Source organism: Garra rufa, chromosome 20 (assembly GCF_049309525.1).
Source record: "Garra rufa chromosome 20, GarRuf1.0, whole genome shotgun sequence".
NCBI classification, from domain to species: domain Eukaryota; kingdom Metazoa; phylum Chordata; class Actinopteri; order Cypriniformes; family Cyprinidae; genus Garra; species Garra rufa.
Window position 1 is genome coordinate 16,845,944 of NC_133380.1, and position 18,121 is coordinate 16,864,064.

The 18,121-nt window shown below is 34.9% G+C and overlaps 2 protein-coding genes across 4 annotated transcripts in view; both read right to left on the reverse strand.

Annotated features, from left to right (window-relative positions):
* Positions 1 to 1,186: 1,186 nt before the first annotated feature.
* On the reverse strand, positions 1,187 to 15,000 carry mbd1b (methyl-CpG binding domain protein 1b). Of its 3 annotated transcripts, XM_073825729.1 has the most exons (17): positions 14,917 to 15,000; positions 14,046 to 14,429; positions 13,780 to 13,917; positions 13,011 to 13,134; positions 11,612 to 11,967; positions 11,431 to 11,513; positions 11,102 to 11,185; positions 10,760 to 10,791; positions 10,506 to 10,676; positions 9,087 to 9,149; positions 8,951 to 8,983; positions 8,788 to 8,868; positions 8,373 to 8,537; positions 6,409 to 6,633; positions 3,768 to 3,860; positions 2,676 to 2,810; positions 1,187 to 2,589 (listed from the first exon to the last, which is right to left on the reverse strand). In XM_073825729.1, exons 2-17 carry the CDS (start codon positions 14,396 to 14,398, stop codon positions 2,113 to 2,115), a joined length of 2,613 nt encoding a protein of 870 aa, XP_073681830.1. In that variant the 5' UTR covers positions 14,399 to 14,429; positions 14,917 to 15,000; the 3' UTR covers positions 1,187 to 2,112. The 3 variants fall into 3 exon arrangements, with proteins under 3 accessions (XP_073681830.1, XP_073681832.1, XP_073681831.1); XM_073825731.1 differs by lacking the exon at positions 11,102 to 11,185 and having other exon boundaries at positions 10,760 to 10,788; XM_073825730.1 differs by lacking the exon at positions 11,102 to 11,185.
* Positions 15,001 to 16,575: 1,575 nt separating this feature from the next.
* Positions 16,576 to 18,121, reverse strand: part of cxxc1b (CXXC finger protein 1b) — a 10,277-nt gene continuing 8,731 nt past the window's right edge. The window contains exons 12-14 of the mRNA XM_073826101.1: positions 17,955 to 18,051; positions 16,928 to 17,080; positions 16,576 to 16,850 (exon numbers count right to left, since the gene is read on the reverse strand). Coding sequence (XP_073682202.1) covers positions 16,704 to 16,850; positions 16,928 to 17,080; positions 17,955 to 18,051 — 397 coding nt within the window. The 3' untranslated portion in view covers positions 16,576 to 16,703. The remainder of the gene's footprint in view (positions 16,851 to 16,927; positions 17,081 to 17,954; positions 18,052 to 18,121) is intronic.

Genomic DNA, 18,121 nt, shown 5'->3' on the forward strand with positions numbered 1-18,121 from the left:
TCGCGTTCTTTTCCATTGTCCAATCGAATGAATGGAGAGGCGGGCCTTCTGTTGTGGTGACGGAATTTTACCGTTGCTTAAAAAGTCCGGAGATTGCAAGAAATAGAGGAGAAACCTTTGGTGTCTATCGTGGGTAACCCGGAGCTGTATTATTTAGGGTTTCTGCTAATATGACAGTTTACTTAACAGCAAAAAACTAAGATTTTAGAGCGCTCGCGCAATAATCCTTTGATTTGACTGACAGGACAGCTGTTTTGGTCATTGCTTAGCAACATAAAAAAAACGCAGCACACTGCTCTTTTATTAAAAGTCACCAAAAAAGGCAGTGCTGTGCGCCTCGCGTTTTTAGAACTAAAAGACGCGTTCGGTGTGATCGGGCCCTTAAGTGATTTTTTTTTCACGCATATGATCCAATTTGTGCTATGGTGTCTCTGGACCAGAGCTGACTGTGTGGGCACTGCAGCAGACAGCGTAACTAAGTAGCAAAACCAGACTTAATTCACCACAATGGAAAGCGTATTTACACTGTCTGAATCGTTCCTTATCCCTTATGTATCCCCCATTAACCCTACAGACAATACAAGTTCTGTGAACAAGTGAGCGATTTCAGCAGCAGTTTCAGCGTCTATTTATAGTGTAGGGGGCGGGGCGCTTCACATTCTAGAGAGCATTTAATTGATGTCTTCAAAATCGCTGATCCATATTGGCAGAAGTTAGCTTATACCTTGTAATCATTGTTTTGAAACATACTATCTTATAGATAACCTTAAGGCTAACATTTTCATACTAAGAGCCAAAAAATTTCATGCTGACTTTATAGAAAGTTTTTTTCTCTGGCACTGAGCTAGTAACCTCCACTTCAGTATTATTTACACTAGACATGATTTTTTCCTTATTTATTTCCCATTCTGAAGTTTGTACACCTTTTTATTACTAAAACATTTTCTGATTTGACTGATATCCAAAATCCTCCCCTGTAGAATCTTTAATCTATCAACAAAATTAGAAGAGAAATTTTCAACTGGATTTATTCACTGTTCAAATTTGTGTTCTGAACTATATGTACATTAGATAATTACATAATCCCTCATTGTGGATATTAAAACATTTGAGAAAGCTTGTTAAACAAAATGTAATGTACTGTGATTAATTAACTGGCAAATTATCTATTGCCTTGAGCACATAATGGCAGTCTTCCACCAGATAATATGATTTATTAAATAAACAAATTTCAGATTATTTATATGAAACCACATACAAAAATTCAAAAGTGTTTTGTAATGAAGGAAACTGAAATTTCAGAAAGCAAGACATGTTTAAAAAACAACCATCAAACAAAAAAACATTCTCACTAGATTTTATCTAATTCCTCTGCCACCGCTTGCACTATGTACAAAATTTGTCTATCCAAAACGAAAGCAGCCTCATCCCATACCAATACAGCAAATATTAAATCTTTAAACAAACATGGATCTTCCATCTGATTAATGCATTCTGAAAAATCCCCCCTGAGAAGTACATAAGCATTAACACATATCATTGGTGTGAGGAATTAAACCACAATGGATGTGAAGCACTATTACAACTGTAGTGCAAGGCAAGATGTACAGTTAAACTGCTGAATGTTTCATTGTGAAATACATGCCCATTCACTATCTCCATTTATATGACCAGGACTCAATGTGCATCCTCAGCCACAGTAGGTACCAAAATGTGTCACATACTCAAGGGTCAAAAAACATATGTTTAGTGGTCACTCATTAAAGGCATAGCTCACCCAAAAACACAAATTAAGCCATCATTTATTCACCCTGGTGCTGTTCTTTTTGTTGTCAACACCAGGGTGAGTAAATGATAACATTTTAATTTTTGGGTGAATGGTCCCATTAACGTGGGAAGTAATTCTAGTCCTTAATTGAGGTTTAAAGTAACCAAAAATTGATTCAGCAGTCAATGTAATGGTAGCATCCTTCAAAAAAAACAACAACCAAACAAATAAACGGTACTCTAATATTTTAATATTAGAGTATAAAGATATTCTAGAATAGTTCAAAATCAGAAAATAGGAGATGTATTACTTTAAGACCAACTCCCTTGTGCTGAATAGTCTCTCTATACCCTTTGTAGAGTTTTGCAATTTTCACAGCATTCTGTTTCTGGCAAAACAAGGAAGTCGCAGGTAGCCGCTCGCTCTGGAAATATCGGCTCTGGGCCGATTGTTGAATTCTTGTGTCCCGAGCCTTGGCAGACAGAGTACTTTTCTAGGTCCTCGAGGAGGTCAACAATCTCTTTAGTTGTGGTGAGACAGGATGGGTGGCTGTCGTAGAGTTTGTGAGTGGGCAGGAGAGGCTGTCCCTGGACACTGATGTGGTAGTGGAAGCTGGGCTCGATATGAACAGTGGTGTCTGCCATAGTGGAGCGCTTGGAGCACTGCATCAGCTGTAGCCGAGGGCCTTCCACCACAATGCAGAACCAGAGGACGGGAAGTACCGTACTTCGGAGAGATCTCAGGAGAGGCATCAGTTCGTGATTGACGTCAATGCCTTGGATAGTGGGGTCACTGTCTGCCATGCTGAAAATCTGGGTGATCTGCAAAAGGCGGACGTACATAATCGTTAGTACGCCGATCTGCAAACTTCCATATTATACATAGTATCCCTAAAATGGCTTCTTACCGCCGGACAAAAGTCGTCATCCTGTTGCTCTTCTTGACGTGGTTCCTGACCTGCCGAACCTTGTGATCGATTCACTTCCCTCAAACTCTCCACAGCACAGTTTGGTGGAATTGCCATAGGAAGAACCTCTGATCTCTATTAATACATGGGAAGTGGAAATAAAGCAGGTTAATTAGACCAAGCAAAGAAAGAAAACCATTATTAGACTGATAATGTGTACTGGAACCATTGTTTAACAAAATGTATTTTTATTGGGCAGACCTTTCAGCTACCTGTACATACAGCATGTAATATTTAAGTAGAAAAGTAAAAAATATAAATATATAATAAGAGATTCAAAATGTAAACAAAGACATTTATAAATATATAAAATAAGTTGTTTTTAATTAAAAATTCACATTGTTTTTATTATGTATCATTTATATATTTACATATATATATATATAGTTTCTGATTTGATGCTCAATTCACCTTTCTTCTTATTATTAAATGTTGAAAAGTTACCTAATATTTTGGTGGAAATTGTTATACAATTTTTGTATCTTTGTATAGAAAGTCCAAAAGAACAGCATTCATTTAAAATAAATCTTTTGTAACATTAGAAATGTATTTACTGTCACTTTTAATCGATTTATTGCATCCTTGCTGAATAGAAGTATTCATTTCTTTCAAAACATTAAATACATTATCTAAAGGCCTTGCATTTACAGTTATTTCCTGACTTGTTTTCTGAAATAATATACAAGAAAACTTAAGATTCTATTGCAAGACAACCAAAAAAAAAAAATATCAATGTAATTACTGAAACACTGCCTACTCATTCAGCTTTGAAGATGACGTGCCTTCTCCACCTCATTTTTCCTCTCTGCGTGGGAATAATATCAGAAGCATACATCTATGCATGCACACTGTTTAGAACCACTGATTGCTACAATCCTACATTTATTTCTGATTCTTTCTCCACCCAACCGAAGGCAAGACAGCACCTCAGATGAACTTACAGTCTTACTGTTCATTTCCAACTTGCTAATCTTTGTTTTTTGTTTGTTTTTATTTGTTTAAGATTATGACAGACAAGCATAAGGAGCTTACCGCAGACAGAATGGCTCTGCTGCTGATGCCGCTGCCTTGAAGCCCATTTTCTTTGATCATCCCCACCCGTCCTATGTGCAGCTGGGAGCCCATCTTCTCAAGAGAAACAGACACAAACGAGATATAAACATATTTAGATAAGCTTGTTCAAATAAGAAAATGCAGCACAAATACGGCACTGGCAACCAAATAAGCTTATTAATGTCTAGGGAAAACTCACCATGACTTCATTAATATTACATGGATATTGTATTCATTTTAATGGCGAGAACATACCACAACTTTTTGTGGACTGTACAGTCGTGGCCAAAAGTTTTGAGAATGACACAAATATTAGTTTTCACAAAGTTTGCTGCTCAACTGCCTTTAGATCTTTGTTTCAGTTGTTTCTGTGATGTACTGAAATATAATTACAAGCACTTCATACGTTTCAAAGGCTTTTATCGACAATTACATGACATTTATGCAAAGAGTCTGCAGTGTTGGCCCTTCTTTTTCAGGACCTCTGCAATTCGACTGGACATGCTCTCAATCAACTTCTGGGCCAAATCCTGACTGATAGCAACCCATTCTTTCATAATCACTTCTTGGAGTTTGTCAGAATTAGTGGGTTTTTGTTTGTCCACCCGCCTCTTGAGGATTGACCACAAGTTTTCAATGGGATTAAGATCTGGGGAGTTTCCAGGCCATGGACCCAAAATTTCAACGTTTTGGTCCCCAAACCACTTAGTTATCACTTTTGCCTTATGGCACTGTGCTCCATCGTGCTGGAAAATGCATTGTTCTTCACCAAACTGTTGTTGGATTGTTGGAAGAAGTTGCTGTTGGAGGGTGTTTTGGTACCATCTTTATTCATGGCTGTGTTTTTGGGCAAAATTGTGAGTGAGCCCACTCCCTTGGATGAGAAGCAACCCAACACATGAATAGTCTCAGGATGCTTTACTGTTGGCATGACACAGGACTGATGGTAGCGCTCACCTTTTCTTCTTCGGACAAGCCTTTTTCCGATTGTTTGGGGCATCTGGAAAGAGGCTTCATCGGAGAATATGACTTTGCCCCAGTCCTCAGCAGTCCATTCGCCATACTTTTTGCAGAAGATCAATCTGTCCCTGATGTTTTTTTTTTTGGAGAGAAGTGGCTTCTTTGCTGCCCTTCTTGACACCAGGCCATCTTCCAAAAGTCTTGGCCTCACTGTGCGTGCAGATGCGCTCACACCTGCCTGCTGCCATTCCTGAGCAAGCTCTGCACTGGTGGCACTCCGATCCCGCAGCTGAATCCTCTTTAGGAGACGATCCTGGCGCTTGATGGACTTTCTTGGACGCCCTGAAGCCTTCTTAACAAGAATTGAACCTCTTTCCTTGAAGTTCTTGATGATCCTATAAATTGTTGATTTAGGTGCAATCTTAGTAGCCACAATATCCTTGCCTGTGAAGCCATTTTTATGCAATGCAATGATGGCTGCACGCGTTTCTTTGCAGGTCACCATGGTTAACAATGGAAGAACAATGATTTCAAGCATCACCCTCCTTTTAACATGTCAAGTCTGCCATTCTAACCCAATCAGCCTGACATAATGATCTCCAGCCTTGTGCTCATCAACATTCTCACCTGAGTTAACAAGACGATTACTACGATTATCTTAGCAGGTCCTTTAATGACAGCAATGAAATGCGGTGGAAAGTTTTTTTCAGGATTAAGTTAATTTTCATGGCAAAGAAGGACTATGCAATTAATCTGATCACTCTTCATAACATTCTGGAATATATGCAAATTGCTATTATAAAAACTTAAGCAGCAACTTTTCCAATTTCCAATATTTATGTAATTCTCAAAACTTTTGGCCACGACTGTAGAGTGGCATGCTGTTCATCAAATGACTGTTAGCAACATCAGTGTAACCATAAGCCTAAATCAACAATAACACCAGGGAAAAAAAGTTATTAAAAACTACCAGGAAAAAGCACAAATGCTTTAAAGAATTAAAATTCCCTGATTATTTTCTAGCCCCTATGTCACACAAGATGTTAATGTCTTTCTTTCTTCAGTTGGAAAGAAATTAAGTAAAAAAAATTTTTTAAACATTCCAGGATTTTTCTCCATATAGTGGACTTAAATGGGGATCAGTGGGTTTAAAGTCCAAATTGCAGTTTCAGTGCAGCTTCAAAGGCTCCTCACAATTCCATCAGAGGAATAAGGGTCTTAACTAGCAAAACAAAGTCATTTTCTAAAAACAAAACAAAAAAAGTTATACTTTTTAACCACAAATGCTTGTCTTGCACTAGATCTGCAATGCATGTTCAGTTTGTAAACACTGGATCGGTACCTCCATAGTTTGTGGTTAAAAAGTATATGAAGAAAGAAAATGACAGATTGTGTCGCTAGATAAGACACTTATTCTTCGGCTGAGATCATGTAGAGCTGATTGAAGCTGTACTGAAACTGCAATTTGAACCCTTAACCCTTTGGCTCCCATTGAAGTCCACTATATGGAGAAAAATCCTGGAATGTTTTCCTCAAATTAATTTCTTTTTGACTGAAGAAAGACAGACATGAACATTGTGGATGACATAAGGGTGAGTAAATTATGAGAAAATCTTTATTCTGGAAGTGAACCAATCCTTTAAGAACTCCACTGGAATACCTTTCCATTGTAATTGGGATGAAGGAACCTGTCCCGATTCACCACCTGGGCAACACCTGAAGAAGCCTTTGGCACAAATGCTTCAGCCTCATTATCTGAAACCTCGAAATCCCACAACTTTTTGGACCTGGGTCTTCCACGTCCGTATGTGTAACGTGGCCTTCCGTGTGAAACCCAGCCCTGAGAAAACAACATCTCCGCCTCATCCATGGGCAGCAAATGCTTCTGTTAAACACAAACATTGAGACAAGATTAGCAATTCTTTTTGCATAATTATTAAACATAACAGACATCTGATAATGCAGAAGAATAATTTTGTCATAAACATTACCAAAATATACATAAGTAACAGTACTTATTTGTTTTTGACAGATTCATTAAAAAGAACAAGCTTATAAAAGTCATTGACAAAACCAATTTTAACAAGAAAATAGGATCAGTAAAATATTTTTTTTAACAAAGTTTCTTTATTGTGAAATATTATTATGATGTAATATGTTATTCTATAATATATTAAAATCTAATTTGTTTCTGTGATCAATTTTCTGCATCATTACTCCAGTATTCAGTGTCACATGATCCTTCAGAAATCATTCTAATATGCTGATTATTATCAGTGCTGGAAACAGTTGTGCTGCTTAATATTTTTTTGGAACCTGTGATACATTTTTATTTGATTAATTAATAAAAGGTTAAAAAGAAAATAGAAATCTTTTCTAATATACGTCTTTGCTACCACTTTCTATCCATTTAACACATGCTTGCTGAATAAAAGTATTAATTTCTTTATAAAAAAAATACTTATGAATAGTATTCACTTTTGAATTGGATATTGTAACACAAACTTTCTATTTTGAATAAACACTGTTCTTTTTAAATTTTTATTCATCAAATAATCCTAAAAAAAGTACTGCAGATGCCCAAAAATATTAAGCATCATATTTTTGTAAATCATTATATCATAATGATTTCTGGATTCTTTAAATAAAGTTAAAAGAACAGCATTTTATTAAAATATACATCTTTTCTAACAATATAAACTACCGTTATAAAAGTTTGGGGTCAGTACATTTTTATTCTCTTTTTTTGAAAGAAAGGAATACTTTTATTCAGCAAGGATGTGTTAAATTGATTAAAAAAAGATAGCAAAGACTTATATTGTTAGAAAAGGTTTACATTTTAAAAATTATTTTCACTTTTTATTCAAAGAATCTTGAAAAAAAAGTATCACAGGTTCCAAATACATATTAAGCAGCACAACTGTTCCCCACACTGATAATAAATCAGCATATTATAATGATTTCTTGATTCTTAAAAAAAAAAGCAAAATTTTTTTTAAAGCATTTTTAAAAAATATAAATCTTTTCTAACAATATACATTAACGTTCAAAAGTTTTGGTAGGTACATTTTTATTTCTTTTTTTAAAAGAAATTAATATTTTTATTCAGTAAGGATGTGTTAAATTGATAAAAACTGATGAAGATTTATATTTTAAATAAAAATGCTGTTCTTTTTAAACTTTTTATTCATCACAGAATCCTGAAAAAAGTATCACAGGTTCCAAAATAATATTTATCAGCACAACAGTTGCAAACACAGATAATTCTAATAATAAATCAGCATATTAGAATGATTTCTGAAGGATTATGTGACACTTTTTCAGCTTCACATCATACGAATAAATTATTTTAAAATATATTAAAATAGAAACCATTATTTTATTTTGTAATAACATTTTGCAATATTACTTTTTTCCTACTTACTTTTTTGATCAAATAACGCAGTCTTGTTTAGCATAAGAGACGTTTTTTTTTTTTTTTTTTTTAAATATGAACCAAAAAAAGAAAGAAAATAAACCCAGATGTTGAAGACAAATAAAGGTTTCAAAATAATGCACCATACAACAATGTAATTATTAAAAAAGCACAAATAATACAGTTAAAATTATAATTTGTAAGCCCACCATTGCCTCTCTTTGGCACTGTCGCAGACGGCATTTCTGTCTTTTTTTATTTCTGCCTCCAAACTTGGGTTTGTCCATGCAAAAATCACAGTGTCCACAGTCTGTACGGCGAACGCAGCCTTTACACTTTCCACACGAACGGCGACGTACTTTTGGTATACCCATCTGCAAATCAAGTAAACAAAAATGACTATGTGAAGAGTATTAAGGACTGCCTAAAGAGCATTAATAAATTGCTTGTATCAAATATTTGCAGCTTAAGCCTGAAGCATGGCAACTATTTATCCAAACTAAGAAGCGAGCAAATGCTTTGTGAAGCTCCTCTAACAATGTGCCTATTTGTGAACAAGGCACTTGGATTATGCTACTGCAGTGTAATGATGCAGTGTATTAAGCTGGCTAGCTCGAACTCTACCTCATCCAGGCCATTGTCACCATCATTACCCCCAAAGAACATAGACAGATCCTCTGAGTCACTGTACTGCAGATAGGAACTCTGCTTACAGGAAAACAACATTTAGATATATTTGTTGTACAGCAATCCCTCGGATTACTTTGAGAGATTATTTAGAAGATACCTGTGATTCCTCAAAATCATCTGAAACTGAGGGCTGAAAAATAAAAGAGGAGGGAGATCATTTATTAAAATGTTTTACAAGCATAAAGATGCACTGTGTAAAAAGAACAGTGTAGTTTAAAGAATTTGATTCTCACTTGTGAAATATTTGAAGCAGTGCCTAGCGATTCAGCCATGTTTGAATACTGCCATTCTGATGCCTGTGGATTAGATAAAGATGAATAAACATAAAACATTGACTTGTTTGATCATTAGACACAAACAGTTACAGTTCAAATTTTGAAACGAGCAAGATTTTTTAAAATAAATATTTTCATTCAGCAAGGATTCACTAAATGGATCAAAAGTGACAGTAAAGAGATTTCAAAAGATCAAAAGATTTCTATTTCAAATAAATGTTATTCTTTTGAACTTTCTATTCAAAGAATACAGAAAAATAATGCAGTTTTCACGAAAATGTTTTAAACGTTACGCTACCAGTCAGAAGTTTTTGAACAGTAAGATTTTTAGTTTTTTAAAGAAGCCTCTTCTGCTCACTAAGCCTGCGTATATTTTATCCAAAGTACAATAAAGTAAAACTGTAAAATATTTTTACTGTTTAAAATAACAGTTTTCTGTTTTGAATACATTTTAAAATGTATTTTAGTCCTGTGATCAAAGCTAAATTTTTAGTATCATTATTCCAGTCACATGATCCTTCGGAAATCATTCTAATATTCTGATTTGCTGCTTAAAAGCATTTATTATCATTATGTTGAAAACAGCTTTCTTTGATGAATAGAAAGTTCAGAAAAGGCATTTATTTGAAATGGAAATCTTTTGTAACATTATGTCTTCTTCATTAATCTTCTGATGATTTTAAAGCATATTTGCTAAATGCATGTATTTCTATAATTTCTTTCCAAAAAAAGAAAACAAAATTATACTGGCTCCAAGCTTTTGAATGATATAGTGTGTAATGTTACAAAAGCTTTTTATTTCAGATAAATGCTGATCTTTGGATCTTTCGCTTCAAAGAATCCTGAAAAAGTACTTAATTGTTTTAAATATTGATAATAATAATCTTGATCACGTGACACTGAAAACTGGAGTAAAGATGTTAAAGAATTTGCTATGATCAGTAATTAATTGCATTTTAAACTGTATTCAAATAGAAGGCAGTTATTTTAAATAGTAAAAATATTTCACAATATTACTGTTTTTGCTGTATTTTAGATCAAATAAATACAGGCTTCTTTAAAAAAATATTAAAAATCCTGATTGACTGGTAGTGTATATTCCAGTAGGAAACAGTTATTTTAAATTACAATATTATTTCAAAACATTACTGTTTTTACTGTATTTGTGATCAAATCTTAAAAAAAAAAAATCGTATCTACCCCAAATGTATCATCCACTTTAGTGGCATTTCATACATTGCAAGTGCAACTATTTCTGAGGCCACTCTATATTTAGAACATTGTAACAGTTTATATTCTAGATTCTTTTTATATTGTTAGACACATTTGCTTAACATAACATATATTATCTATTGACTGAAAACTAATAAAAATTACCTTTCCACCCCTGTCCTTACGGGTGGGGCGCATACACTTCCGTTTGCGACATTTAACGACTTTACGGGAGTGGATATTGAGTCGAAGACGTAGCCGGCCATTTCTGCAACTAACACATTTACCACAGTCCACTGTAGTTTGGCAAGCCCGGCATCGGCCACACGGAACCCACTAATAACAAGAAATACATTTTTTTTTTTGTGAGGCAACACATTGCATAAAGCAAAAAATGGGAAAACAACATTAAAACATACCTTTTTGTAGGGTTTTCTGCGTCTTACATCTTCTAAAACAACAGAAAAAAAAATGTAATCTGAAAACCACTATTAAATACGAACAGCAACAGCAAAAAAAATACATTCCTGTTATTGTAATAAAGCTGCTTAAAAATTGACTCTTGCGCAAAGACCCGCCCCCCCTTCGTTAATGTTGCCATGTTCAGCAAGCCATCCGCTCTCACACCACACATCATGTTCTCACGCAATAATACATTGCGGAGAAAAGAGAAAAATTACAACATGGCGACAAAAAAGACAGAGCAGTTTATTTCTTGCATAAAACATTTAATTTTTAAAAGAAATTCAAACAATAAATACCATTTTGTGTCTGGTTAATGTGTAGTGACGGATCACTGTAGCGCCTCAGTTCAAGCGGCACGTGAACTGATCTTTTCATATTCACTAGTTAAAGCACGAAATAAACATGAATGACAAGGTATTTTATTTCAACCATTAAAAGATGTCAATACACAGCATTTTTGAAGTTCAATCCCACTGAAGTTAATCTACTAGTCTGATTTGTTTGTCAGACAAAATAGTGGATTCTGTGCTATGACTACTCAGATCACCTGTCAATCAAGCTCCCTACAAAGAGTCAATTGCCTGCACTCACAAATTGGAAAATAAATAACTACTTTTCGACTTACTCGTGTTAACCTCTAGCCTGCAATTCGGGCACAGAGTTTGTCCCTCTTCAAAAGAATAGGTCTTCTTACACTTATGGCATACACTGAGTACAAACAAAAAGAACAGAGTTAAGTTAGACATTCACACCAATGTTGTTGACATTTAGGCTATAGTGTAAGAAAAAGAAAAGGCACTGCCTACCCAAACATTTTTAGTGGAGCTCCACTGGCGCCGTTGACAGGCCTATTTGGGGTTGCAGACACTGAACTGCCCACAGGAGGAGGAGGAGGAGGAGGAGGAGTTGGTTTTGCAGAATTTTCAGTTAGGTTAACGGTAGAGTGAGTGGCGGCACTTGGTAAAGAGGTATCTGTACTGCATTTTGGCGTGGTCACTGTATTGGCACCTTTTTGGATCGAATATGAGCTCAACTTCGGAGCTGTACTGTAGCTGAGACTAGCTTGAGATCCCAGTTTGCCAGGTGTACTGCCTGCATCTGGTAATTCTTGTGGAAAACTGGGTACAGAGGCGTAGGTCTGGGGAGACTCCATTTTCCTTCTCTATGGATACCAGAATGTAGGTATTAGTGGGAAATACATTAGCAGTCAAAAGTTTTTGAACAGTGAGTTTGTTTATGTTTTTAAATTATACTGGCTCCAAGCTTTTGAATAATAGAGTATAATGTTACAAAAGCTTTTTATTTAAGATAAATGCTGATCTTTGGATCTTTCTATTCATCAAAGAATCCTGAAAAATGTACTCAATTGTTTTAAAAATTGATAATAATAACAATAATAATAATAATCTTGATCATGTGACACTGAAAACTGGAGTAAAGATGTTAATTTAGCTATGATCACAGTAATAAATTGCATTTTAAAATTTATTCAAATAGATAGAAGTTATTTTAAATAGTAAACAGTTTTCACAATATTACTGTTTTTGCTGTATTTTAGATCAAATAAATTAATGTTTTTTTAAAGAAGCATCTTCTGCTCACCACGCCTGCATTTATTTGATCCAAAGTAGATCAGAAAGTATATTTCGTTTTTTAAAATAACTGTTTTCAATTTGAATAAATAACTTTAAAATGTCATTTATTCCTGTGATTTCAAAGCTGAATTTTTAGCATCATTACTCACATGATCCTTCAAAAATCTAATATTTTGATTTGCTGCTCAAAAAACATTTATTATTATTAATATTATTATACTGGAAACAGCTAAGTAGATTTTTTTTCAGGTTTCTTTGATGAATAGAAAGTTCAGAAGAACAGCATTTATCTGAAATAGAAATCTTTTGTCATATTATAAATATCTTTATCATCACTTTTGATCAATTTGAAGCATCCTTGCTAAAAAAAAATAATAATAAAAAGTATTTTCTATAATTTCTTGAAAAAAAATCTAAAATCAAAAAATAATAATAAAAATATTTCAAAATGTTACTGGTTTGCTGTACTTTGGATCAAATAAATGCAGGCTTGGTGAGCAGAAGACTTAAAAAAAAATGTAAATCTTACTGTTTAAAAACTTTTGACTGGTAGTGTGTGTGAAGAAAGTGAACAAAAATAAATTAAAAAGCATGCAGAACATCTGCTCACCTTTCTTCTTCGAGGCCCTTCACCAAGAATCTGGCCCGATTTAAAATCAAAATTTGTGAGGTCCACAGTATTGCTTATAAATTTCAAAAGCTCAACCCTACTTCTTACTTTATGACCTCTTGGACTGAAAGGGGGAAAAAACATAAAATTAATGGGTGATGCAAAATAAATTACATAAGAATTACATAATTTGCTTGCCAAGTTCAAACAGCAGATAACAACATCACAATAATTCACAAGTAATCTAGATAATTACTTTTACAATTAATACAAAAAATATAAGCTCATCTAAATCAGGAGAGTAATATGTGCAGACCAAGCACCTTTTAGAAGTAAAAACTCCAAAACAATTCTAAAAAAATATTTTGGATTTTAATGGAGTTTAATGGAGATAGACTTTTTTTTTTTTAATGAACAAAGCGTATTATAAACTCATATTTTGGTCAAAAGTGACCGTTTAAAGTTGCCTTACTAACTCGAAGCTTCTTCACAAGACATTAACTGACGAAGATGGAGTCGTGTGAATTACTTGTGGATTTCTGTGATGTTTTTATCAACTGTTTGGACTCATTCTGGTGGCACCCATTCACTGCAGAGGTTCTATTAGTTAGCAAGTGATGTAATGAAAAATTGTCAAATTCTGTTCAGATGAAAAAAAAACTCATCCACATCTTGGATGGCCTGATGATGTCCACATTTTAGCAAATTTTCAGCAAATTTAATCATATCTGGGTGAACTACTCCTTAAACTGAGCTGTTTTAAATATACCTCATATAGTATGTATCACTGCGTCCTTCACTGGTGCCTGACCGACGAAAAACCTGTTTGCGTTTCCATCCTTCTCCTAACGCCGGCCAATCTTCCCAGTCTTCATCTACCTCGAGCTGAGGTCTCCTTCTAGGTCTCCTAGAAGAGAAAGTATATACATTTGTTTTAGTAGTGAAGTGCATAAAAGGAAAACATATTTTCTATAACTCAGAAATGAACGTTTGATGTGCGGAGTTTAATTAGTAGATTCCAGGTCGTGTACATACCCAACACCTCTGACACCTCTTTCTCCAATGTTTTTTCTAACGCTAACCACACTCCCACTCCATTCGCTCCCCGCAACGCTTTCTGCTTCTCCGTCAACGCTCTGGGAATCGACATCGTCGCAGTCTTCTTCGAGTGGCTCCAACCAGTCACCAGGTGGTTTGTCGTCATCTTTGGAAGACTCACCCTCCTTCTCGGTTACAGGTTCTTCTTTTTTTTCATCTGTGACCTGCTCCTGATTGTCTGTGCTTGCCACAGGCTCTTTGATTTCCTCTGTATTCACTGCATCCACAGCATCTTTGACTTCGGTAGTTGGTTCTGCAGGTACCTCAGCTGCTACTTCCTCTGTTTCCATGTTAGTAAAGCCTCTGTTTTTCTTACTTCAGCTGCAATAAGGAAATATGCATTAGTGGAGCTACACTCAGATACAATGTTTTAAGCAGCAAACAATCCTTGTTTAGCTCTTAGATCTACGTTTTGCCCATCTTTCAGCTTAACAAAGTTGAATTATCTGAATACTCTATTTGCAACGTTTTGCATTCAGTTCACAACTGAACCTGCAACTGAATCCAACTGTCAGCTGACTGTCTATTGTTACTCTCCCTGTAAGGACCAAACGTTTTATATATTAAACCACGACTTTTGATGCGGGAAATGCTGTCTAGGTAGTCAGCACACTAGGTTTTGAGACACAGCCTAACACGTATTAGCGCCAATACATAGCGTGGTAGCTAAAGTGTTAGCAAGCGTGAAATGATAGTAAATAACAGAGTTATTGAGATTTAACGTTACCAGGATGATTTGTGGTTTTTAACGGTCATGTTTAAAAAAGAAAAAGTCATAAATACGACGCCGCCATTTTACAAAACATACCTGTAAACCACGCAACAATCCTCACATTGATATATTTTAAATACTGAAACAGGAGAGGGACAGGAAGTGCTGTTGTAACCCGGAACCACGTGACTCAAACGTTCTGAATAAATGAAAGCTCCCTTCTCACGTCACACAAAGCTAGATGGTTGCGTAGTTTTATGTAACATTTACATCAAATTGATTATTTTTGTTCGTTGGTTGTACTGCTACACTGTTTTACAGCTTTTCATAAATATTAAAAATAAAATGTATTTAATTGTTTAGACGTACAGATCCCACTGTATGTATATGTTGAAAACTGCTGTCAACATTTGCCATGTTGCCTATAGATATGGCCAAAATACTTCCCGTTATTATGCTGTGGTAATGTATCACCAGTAGTCAACTAAACCAAAGAAATGAAATAAAATATTTCTATTTTGTAATTTTATATCATGTCTGCATACCGGAAGCTTGCTTACAGTTGAGGTAAAATGTTCACATACACCCTGCAGAATCTTTATTTTACCAAAATAAAAGGGATCATACAAAATGCATTTTATTTTTTGTTTAGTGCTGACCTGAATAAGATATTTCACATAAAGGACGTTTACATATAGTCCACTTGAGAAAAATAAATTGAATTTATAAAAAATTAGAAGTTATAAAATCTTCAGAAGTTTACATACACTTGATTCTTAATACTGTTTTTTTTGTTTAGTGATAGTTGTTCATGAGTTCCTTGTTTGTCCTGAACAGTTAAACTGCCCGCTGTTTTTTTTTTTTTTTTTTTAAAGTCCTTCAGGTCCCAGAAATTCTTTGATTTTTCAGCATTTTTGTGTATTTGAACCCTTTCCAACAATGACTATGATTTTGATATGCAGCTATTACAGAAGGTTCAAATGCTCACTGATGCTTCAGACAGAAACAATGCATTTAGAATTTGAATATCAGGGTAAATTTAACATATTTTGTCTTCTGGGAAAAATGCAAGTATTTTCGGTAGCTTCTGAAGGGCAGTACTAAATGAAAATATATATATACAGGCAAAAAAAAAAAAAAAAAACGTACACATCTTCTTTCTGTTCAAAAGTTTACACCCCTGGCTCTTAATGCATTGTGTTTCCTTCTGTAGCATAAGTACCTTTTGAAATAGTTGCATACGAGTCCCTCAGTTGTCCTCAGTGTGAAAAGATTGAATCTCAAAATCATAGTCATTGTTGGAAAGAGTTCAAATACACAAAAATGCTGAAAAAGCAAAGAATTGGTGGGACCTGAAGGACTTTTCTAAAAACAGCAGGCAGTTTAACTGCTCAGGACAAACAAGAGACTCATGAACAACTCACTAAACAAAAAAACAAAAAACACAGCTGTGGATCATTCATATGATCATTCATAACAACACAGTACTAAGAATAAAGTCATTTTTATAATTTTTTTTCTCTTGTGGACTATATGTAAATGTCTTTTATGTGAGGTACTAAAAATAACTTGCATTTTGTATGACCCCTTTTATTTTGGTAAAATAATGATACATTTAGCAGATTCTGCAAGGTTTATACACATCAACATCATAAGCTCAACTGTCGATAGTTTTACTAAAAATAAAAACTAAGGGTCATAAAAATTTGTGTTCAAACTCAACACTTTACACAAGTAAAATGACTCAAAGCAGACTGAAGGAGACACATGAAGAGTGTGTTTTAATACGACTGACTTCATCCAAATAGTGACAAATATACAATATGAAAAGTATACAAATATAAACAAATAATTTTTTAAGTGAACACTGATTGTTGATATGGCTATCTGTCTTTGTTGCTGCGGAGGTCAGTGGTCAGGGGGTCATGCTGGATGGTCTGGTGGAGCATGAGGGCCAGTAGTCCTGCTCTGTTGGTCATGGCCGTCCTCACATTGCGTTCTTGTTCAAACAACTCATCCAGTTTGTACCACTGTTCAGAGGGAGAAATAGGAGTTATATAAAATCAATTAAGTGTATTATGACTAAGTTTTGAAGAACTTGACTGACCACTCTGACACGCTCCAGGTCCACCTCCGCCCGTCTTAGCTTTTCCCAGCAGTAATGCTTGTTGCACTTGCGTTTCGAGACCCTGCAATACTCTCCAGTCGGATCAAACACGTTACGTACTAGTGGACATCCACAAACCTCATCAGCTGGGACCTGAGAAGAGAAAACCAGAAAAGTGATTTACTTAACACAAGTTCTGTTGAAGTGATGTCTGAAGACATGGTTAGTTTACGCCTAGTCCATATGTACACGGCTAGTTTTATAAATGACTTTCTCCTCAGTTTAAAAAAAAAAATCTCATCCACATGAAAAACGCAAAAACACGTTATAAAGCGCTGTCAAGAGCATGCCAAATGAAAAGGTGGTGATATAACCCTAACCGCAAAGCCATGTTGGCCAATCAGGAGCCTGAAAAAAAAAAGTTTAATATTGTTTTTTGAAAATACTATTATTGTTTCCATGTAAACTACAGAAACAAATTTGTGTCGTCATGCGCATTACGTGTTTAGTCAATAGGAATGTGAGGAGACCAGATGCCCTTTTTCTGAATAGATGTCAATGGAGGAGAGGCTTCACTTCACGGAATAAACAGCTATTAGAGTTTACACTGGAAAAAAAAGTTTTATGTAAGAAGTCAAGAATTTTTTGCGACAGATGTAATTCAGCTTACAGCACTTCCCATTCATTCCTATGGTATCCGTAAACGCCGGTTGAGTGCCGTACAACTCTGACTGAAATTCAATGACGTCAAGGCTGTAATATGATTGGTTATCAAGTCACTCAAGTTGACCATTACGCTTTCTCAAATATTAAGTTATACAGACCCTCTCATATCCCAATAGTAAGTCAATCTCTGGTATGGCGTTTCTTTACAAAGTGTCATCGTCAACTACTGGCCTGGCACGTATATTACAGGGATCTTTTGATAACGTTTTCATCTGTACGTAAAACTTCAAAAATGCCAAGGTTGTGTAAATGTACTGTTAGTTTGAGCAGAAATACTGTGAGACTATCAATAAACTCTCACCTTTGGATCTCTGGAATGTTCTGGACATAAAACTTGAAGTCTCTTGCAGTATGTTTTACTCTGAGGGTTGTAAACATCACAGAAAAGTCTTGTTGCCCTGTTTGGAGAGAGGAAAAAAATTATATATATATATATATATATATATATATATATATATATATATATAT